At 39.9% G+C, this 8,051-nt stretch overlaps 1 protein-coding gene across 2 annotated transcripts; it reads left to right on the forward strand.

Annotated features, from left to right (window-relative positions):
- The first annotated feature begins 550 nt into the window (after positions 1-550).
- LOC146679981 (cytochrome P450 2J6-like) lies at positions 551-8,051 on the forward strand. Of its 2 annotated transcripts, none has more exons than XM_085449803.1 (9): positions 551-850; positions 3,179-3,341; positions 3,437-3,586; positions 3,665-3,825; positions 5,041-5,217; positions 5,340-5,481; positions 5,726-5,913; positions 6,007-6,148; positions 6,354-8,051. In XM_085449803.1, the coding sequence occupies exons 1-9, from the start codon at positions 647-649 to the stop codon at positions 6,530-6,532; spliced, it is 1,506 nt and encodes a 501-aa protein (XP_085305929.1). In that variant the 5' UTR covers positions 551-646; the 3' UTR covers positions 6,533-8,051. The 2 variants fall into 2 exon arrangements, with proteins under 2 accessions (XP_085305929.1, XP_085305930.1); XM_085449804.1 differs by lacking the exon at positions 551-850 and adding an exon at positions 1,184-1,475.

Here is an 8,051-nt window from a genome sequence, read left to right on the forward strand (position 1 = left end):
CTCATGTATATATCTAACAAATTTCCCACGTGTGGGACTAATAAAGGTTATCTTATCTTATCTATCTACTTAGCACTTTTAATTCTTATTTTTATTTTAATGTCTATTTTAGCGTAATTTATGACAGTATGTTTGCACTGAAGCACCGCCGCAATTTCCTAATGTTGTAAACCTGCTCAACATTTGGCAATAAAACCCTTTCTGATTCTGATTTAGAGCAAAAATCTCACATCTTCCACTCTGTCAAATGGCAAAACTACAAACTCATCTTCAAGATTCTAATGAGCAGTTTTTTTTTTCTGTGTATGTTAGTGTTGCCCCAAAGATAGTGGTTTAAAAGTGTTTTTTTTTTATTCATTTTCATCTCTATTTCTTAAATCTAATCAAGCCACCCTCAAGCCAAAAAGATTCTCTACTGTTGAGCAACAATACTTGATTTTAGCATCCTAGATTAAAAATGTTTTTCACATTTTTTTTTCCCATGAAATAAGGCCAGAGTTCAGAGTAAACTTTATTTGCTTTGCCAAGTGATAGTAATACTGAGCTTTGCCCTCACTGCAGTGATAGCACTTGTTGCCTACTCTCAGACTGAGTCATCTGTCTTACAGGAGAAATCGTACCCACGTACAGTGACTGTATTTACAGAATGGATTCAATCATTTCTGTAATTGGAACCTATGTTTCCTGGGATCTCAAGAGTCTGCTGCTCTTCGCTGCAGTTTTCATCATCACTGCAGACTATATTAAGAATCGTCGGCCAGCAGGCTATCCTCCAGGACCCCGGGGTCTTCCAATTATGGGCAACCTATTCACTATAGATCAGAACAGAGCCCATGAGAGTATGACACAGGTACCTGTGAATCTTAAAATTTTACTTATTAACTCATATTTTCATCTCAAGCCTTGTGTGCAGTGTTGGGGAGTAACGGAATACATGTACCGCCGTTACGTATTTAAAATACAAAATATGAGTAACTGTATTCCGTTACAGGTACCGTTTAAAAAGGTGGTATTCAGAAAACAGTTACTTTGTTGAAATAAATGGATTACACTGCGGTACTTTCCTGTTTCATATTGTCGCGGGTCAGGACTGTTTGGGTTTTGTTTGACAGCTACGTTCTGTTGTTCCAGGCAGCAGCGTTACAGTTGTTACAGGGCGACGCTCTCTCTCTCTGCGACTGTGTGTTTCCTGGGTGAGAGAGCGCCTTTTCGTTGTTGTTGTTGTTGTTGTTGTTGTGCTAAGCTAACAGGCAGAATGCTACAAGCATAGCTCTAAAGAATGTAGCATCATGGGCAGTGTAGTCCGTGCTGCAGGGAGAATGGACTGCCATACACGTTATGGGTCTGTGAGCGCGAGGAGGGAGAAAAAGGGGAGTGGAAAGGTACGAGTTGTCATCGAGCAAAACCGGGAGCTGGAAGCATGTAAATATAATAATAACCACTTCAGCCAAGAAGAGTGCCTGACGAGCCCAGTTGTAAGTAAGCTATTAAGACTCGACTGTACACCGTGTTCGTGTTTTCCTCCGAAAACAATAAGTTCCGTTGGAGCAGCCTTTCAACGCCTCTCTCTGTCTTTCGCAAGAAAAGTTGACCCACACAACAAAGTAAAGCTATTTTTCGGCTACGAGCCGACAGGGACCCCGCCGTATTAGTCAGAGGTCCCTTTACTACAGTTCGGAGTCGCGGACCTTCAGTAATAGTAATAAATCACACGGCAATAGTAGGGGAGACCGGGGATAGTTGTAACATTTTTGACATTTCTGTCTGTAAATTGGAGCTCGTTTAAGGTAGTGGATTCAAAATGTAATGCAAAGTATTTACATGTCTCTGCTATTAAATAGTGCAGCTATTTTCTCTGCAGCACAATTACCCATTGCATGGTATGGCCTCAAACACAAAGAGTGAAATGTTACAATTAACCCCATAGTCTGGGTTAGTTGTAACATATCCCGGGGTGAAATGTAACACAATGAAATAAGGGTACTAACAAAACATTAACATGTAATCTTTGTTTATTCAACACATGAATGCACTTAGAGCCATTTATGTAGCTGTGTGTGTGTGACAGAATGCAGACATCTAGCTTTTGAACATATTCCAACCCCCCAAAAAAGACAAATTATGGAATTTTCTGCAACTGAATATTTCATTAATTTTGATTGGTCTTCCTTGAGTTTGGCCTCATTGGCTCAGTGGGCATTATAACCTACAACTCTTGCACCAATTTTAAACATAACAATGAAGCTGAAAAAATGTAGTTGTTCACCAGCATCGCAATTCCATTACTTTTTATCATGGCTTACCTTGGTGTGGTTTGCAAAGTGCTTCAGAAAGATGAGGAAATCTGTTTCTTGCACCCATCCTGATTTATTTCCACTACCAGTACTTCCTACTGGTCCATCTCTGACACAGTGGTCTGCATAATGTATGTGTGGGAACACAAACAGTGAAGTAATTGTGTTGCCAATGGCATTAACCGCATATACAAAAGCGACCAGTGAACCTCTCTCTGCTGATGTCGTTGCCCCAACTTGTTTAATATAAGTTAAAGTAATAGTGTGGTAAGTTGCAACATCTGCATTATTGTTACAACTAACCCAGACTGTTGCTGTTACAACTGACCCAGACTCCTATAGCCATGAACTAGCTAACATTACAGCCAACGGCTAAAGCATTAGCACTAAAGACCTACACAGAATATATCCCCATAGACATACAAATAACATAATTTAAATTTGATGAGTTTAACTGCAAAGCAGATAATGCTATTAAACATTGAAATAAAGTAGAAAAACGTACTTTTTGGCATACAAATTACTTTTTTTCATGTTAAATTGTCTGTGTTTGACAAAATGTGCTGATTTTTCACATGTGATAGCAGAACTGAGTTGGGCATCATTTGAAACTTAGCCCTGATTGGAGAAATTGGAAGTGTTACAACTGACCCACGTTACAACTATCCCCGGTCTCCCCTACATTCACGTTGTTGTAAAAAGCATGATAATATATTAAGTAATCCAAAGTATTCAGAATACGTTACTGTCATTGAGTAACGTAACGGAATACGTTACAGAATACATTTTGGGGCATGTATTCTGTATTCTGTAATGGAATACATTTTAAAAGTAACCTTCCCAACACTGCTTGTGTGTATCTTCTTTGATAAATCCTTTACCAGTTAGCAGAGAGATATGGAAATGTGTACAGTCTACGGATGGGACAGGAACGGATGGTGGTTTTAAACGGGTTTGATATTCTGAAAGAAGCTCTAGTGACGCAGGGAGACAGCCTGGCGGACCGTCCGGACCTTCCTTTACAGACTGATATAGCACATGGACTAGGTAAGACTACTATAGATCAAAACAGACCCAAAGCTTGAAAGTTCAAAGTTTTAAGGTTCTTTTTTGTTTGCTTTCCCCTCTCTATTTCTGGTCAGGTGTCATTACCAGTAGTGGAAACCTCTGGAAGCAGCAGAGACGCTTTGTACTTTCGACCCTTAGACAGTTTGGATTTGGCAAGAAGTCACTTGAATCTGTGGTCCTGGATGAATTTACATATTGTGCAAAAAACATCAGAAGCTATAAAGGTACGTGCTTATTACACAGTGAGATTTTATAATGAACAAATTCACAGTTTACATAAAAGTTTCTTGTCTATTCTGGAGGTAAGCCATTCGATCCACACCTTATTTTCAACAATGCTGTCTCCAACATCATCTGCTCCCTGGTGTTCGGCCATCGCTTTGAGTACAGTGAAGAGAAGTTCATTAAAATGATGCAACTGTTTGACAAAGCGCTCCAGATTGAAGGCTCCATTTGGGGACAGGTACAGCATTTAAATATACTGATCACATCCTAAATTCATGTGCCGCAACTGTGAAATGTATTCGTTACTGTGATACAATTTATAGTAAGGTCAGTGAATGATGTTTTTTTGACACAGGTATGTAAAGTTTATTAATAATGAACTCTCACTACTTGAAGATTATGTAAGTGTCTGTCATAATTAAGACCAGTCACCATAGAGAGGTGTGGAGGTAACTGTAGATGGTTTATGTTAATGGACAATTGGACAAACAAAACAAAACATGCGATGAAGTCACAATGCTTTCCAAGAGCGTATGGGATCAAAATAAAGGCAGCGTCTGGAGATATTCTGATCATCTTCTAGACATATTACACACACATATTACAGTACGAGTGAATGTTTTTGACATATAAGTTGTAACAGTGTTTCAGTCATTTACAAAAACACAAAGACAAACGATTTTCCCAATCAGAACTTCACCTTATGGGCTTTATATTCAGCAAAATCATTGACAGCAATGATCAAAGTCATAATCCTGCAGACTTCTCTCCTGTTTCCCTTGAGCACTGTTTTACTTTGCTTGGTAAATATCATTTAAAATGCCACTGCGCCAACAAACCAATATATATCGTACTTGCCAAAAACCAAATTGCTTCATAGTTAACAGCTTAGGGCACATTTTCCACTTGGTACCCTGTCAGAATCTACACAGAATCTACAGAATCTACAGATATCAGGCTCTTGTAGAGCAAAATTGAATATTTTGGTCTAAATAACCCAAAATGTGATGTCCACATAGGTGGACACCAGGTCCTAGGAGGTTAAAGGTGAAATGTAGACGTCAAATCAAAAGTAGTTTAATGGCCAGTTATACCCTGGACCCCAGAGGGTTAAACCTTTTTTTTTTTTTTTAAGTAACGCAATAGTTGCTTTTCAAGTAATTAATTACTTTTAGAATCTTGTAACTCAGTTACTTTTTTGAAGTAGTAACTAGTAACTATAATCAATTACTTTTTCAAAGTAACTTGCCCAACACTGGACATAAACAGGTTGCTTTAGTTTAGACCCCCAACCGGTTACGGTAGATGGCTGCCCCTCCCTGAGCCTCCTTCTGTAGTATTAACCAAACTTTTGACTGGTTCTGTCTGTCTGGTTTTCAGACAGTTTATTTAGACTGAGGCATGGCATTTGCACTAACGTGAATGTATTGTTCCAATCTGTTTCTGTTTGTAGCTCTACAATGCATTTCCTGTCCTGATGAGACGTTTACCAGGTCCACATCAGAGTGTCAAGCAGATGTGGAATGAAGTGAAGGATTTCATACGAGTAGAGCTAAATGAGCACAAGAAGACCTGGGATCCCTCAGAAACACGTGACTACATTGATTGTTACCTCAGTGAGATTCAAATGGTAGGAGATTAGACTTAATTTGCCATCATAACTTGCCATATATTTCCGGTAACACTGCCAATAAAGGCACTTTTTAAAATCATTTCCAATGTTTTAAAATGTGTGTTTGCATGTATTTTCAGAATAAGGGGCAGGACGACAACACTTTTGATGAGGAAAATCTGGTTATTTGTGTTTTGGATCTTTTTGTGGCTGGATCTGAAACCACATCCACCACCCTGCGCTGGGCTTTCCTCTACATGGCAAAATATCCTGAGATTCAGGGTAAGAGTATTGACCAGGCCTGGAAAGCTCTCTGTTTTTATTAAATAATCTGGACATGTGTGGCACTAAAGGAACATTCTGGTCATAATTTAAGTGTAAACTTTACTATTTCCAGGTTATACTCAGCTTTTTAGATGTATAATGTATTGTGCAATGGTGCACAAATCTCTTTAATAATCAGCGCTGTTGCACTACGCTGTAAATTTCATTGCTGAAATACTGTTTTCTTTTGTCTTTTGCACAGAAAAGGTACAGGCTGAGATAGACAGAGAGATTGGAGAGTCCAGACAGCCTTCAATGGAGGACCGTGCAAACCTGCCTTACACTGATGCTGTTATCCATGAGATCCAGAGGATTGGAAACATAGCTCCTCTTGGCGTGCCGCATGTCACCAACAGAGATGTCGAGCTGGGGGGCTACACAGTCCCAAAGGTCATTGCTCAAACCAATTTTCAGTAAAAGACAAACATGGTTTATGTCATATTTCATTTTGTGTGTTTTATTTACCATTATTCCAATTGCCAGGGAGTTATAGTAATTCCCAATTTGACATCTGTGCTGTTTGACAAGAAAGAGTGGGAGACGCCTCACACCTTCAATCCAAATCACTTTCTGAATGAGGAGTGCAAGTTTGTGAAACGAACAGCTTTTCTGCCTTTCTCTCTTGGTAAGGAACGACTCTGTAGATATTTTATTAATGTCTGTGCAAGATTTTTCAGCAGCCTCTCCAAACATGCACTGTAAAATGTGCTGTTTAAGAGATGGCTGGTGAAGGACAAAAAGGGATCGTAGGTCCTTCTATAAAATCGGCAACTAATCTGTGCACAGTCATCCAAAGGAAATCTAGGACTAATGTCAGTGTCTTGTCTCAGGTAAGCGGGTGTGTCTTGGAGAGAACCTGGCCAAGATGGAGCTTTTCCTCTTCTTCACCTCCTTCATGCAGCACTTCACATTCTCCATGCCTGCAGGGGTGAAGCCTGATATGGACTACCGCTTTGGGCTCACTCTGACACCGAAGAATTATGAAATCTGCGTAATCCCACGTCATTAGAAACTCTGATATAGTTCAGAGTTTAATAGTTGATTGCATATTTTGATCTGAATTTCACTACGCACCAGTGAAATTTCTCTGCTTTCTTTAATAATAAGTGCATTATTTCCTTTAGTTGTTTTTGTTAGTTACATCAACGTCATTGTCTCCATACAGTCTTTGGTTTTGGTCCATTTTTTTATGTCAGTCCTTTTTTAGGGATGAGTACCGGTTCTGACATAAACGGTAGTAACCAGACCGAAAAGCAGCGCACATTTCGGCGCTTTATTCCGGTGCTTTTTTTTTACTGAGATGTCATACACTTTGGATTCTAGCCAATCATTTTACCTTTGCAATCGTAGTAGGCGGGCCCAGGTACGTACGTTCTTTTAGAGCAGAGCTACAGATTAAAAATGCCCAAGGCGAAGCAGTCAAAGTCTGGCTGTACTTCACAGCAAAAGATGCAAACTCAGCAGCAACAAGTGCTTTAAGCTGATACTGTGATACTGTCAAAGGAGGTAACACCTCGAATCTGATGAAACACCTGGCGACGCATAGCGGGGGTTTTTTAAAGCCAAGAAATGCACCGTATTTGATAGCTTGCTGCAAGCCCTCACACCGAGCACATCTACTGCGGGTGTGGTGCCTGTTATCAGACCTGGAGTTAGCAACATCCCCCAAGAACCCGAAGAGGAGAGTCCTGGCCCCTAGCCCTGCCAGTGTAGCAGAAATGATGACGGATGATGATGGCAGCAGCAGCCGTTCTTCTCTGGGCGAGTAGCTTAATGTTGTTCGTGTGTAATTTACATTGAGTGGGCTAACCACGTTATTACATTAATGCATGTAAGGTGAACTAGCAAACACCGTCGTAGTTACATGCAGCTGTCTTCTTGTTTGATGGCAGATACTCCCTTCACCCTGGCCAAAAAGGCTAAAATGACCAAAGAAAAAGAGGGAAACAGCTAAACATGAGAGGGTTTTGGACAAAGTTTGTGTTTTTCATTCTTTAAGCACTGGTTCGAGCACTGTTTAAGCACCGGCACCGTTTCAAAAGTACCGGTTTGGTACTGGTATCGGATAAAACCTAAATGATACCCATCCCTATCCTTTTTTCTTTACCTTTTTCTTTTTGATGGACTTTTATTATGCAGCTAAAGAGAGGACAAACAGGTAGATTGGGTGTCCTTTAATGGCCTAAAAGCAAAACCAGAAAACAAAAAGTATAAAAATTAAATAGGAACCAAATTGGTAGCTAAATACGGCAGCATGCACAGTGGTTAGCTGCATGTTCTCAGAGTCTTTGTGTGGGTTCTGTCCAGGAGCTCCTGCTTCCTCTCACAGTCCAAACACATGCAATTAGTGGGGTTAGGTGAACTGGTGATTCTAAATTGTCCATAGGTTTTCAAGACTCTGTCAAACAGTCTGTGTGCATCACTACTGTCGTACATACTGTAGTTCCTAAGTTATATTAAAATGGAAATTTTACTCACTGCGTGATAGGAGTGTTGTTTATTCCTCCAATAAAATTCTGCTTACTTGA

The sequence above is a fragment of the Copadichromis virginalis genome, linkage group LG23 (assembly GCF_057382275.1).
Source record: "Copadichromis virginalis isolate Kocher_CV1m ecotype Utaka linkage group LG23, C_Virginalis_male_GT1.1, whole genome shotgun sequence".
Taxonomy (NCBI): domain Eukaryota; kingdom Metazoa; phylum Chordata; class Actinopteri; order Cichliformes; family Cichlidae; genus Copadichromis; species Copadichromis virginalis.

Bases quoted from the DNA above. Each gene is read 5' to 3' on its own strand.
- LOC146679981 (XM_085449803.1), top strand. From the start codon at position 647: ATGGATTCAATCATTTCTGTAATTGGAACCTATGTTTCCTGGGATCTC. The intron at 3,342-3,436 runs GTAAGACTACTA...ATTTCTGGTCAG, and splicing joins TGATATAGCACATGGACTAG to GTGTCATTACCAGTAGTGGA. The intron at 5,482-5,725 runs GTAAGAGTATTG...TCTTTTGCACAG, and splicing joins AAAATATCCTGAGATTCAGG to AAAAGGTACAGGCTGAGATA.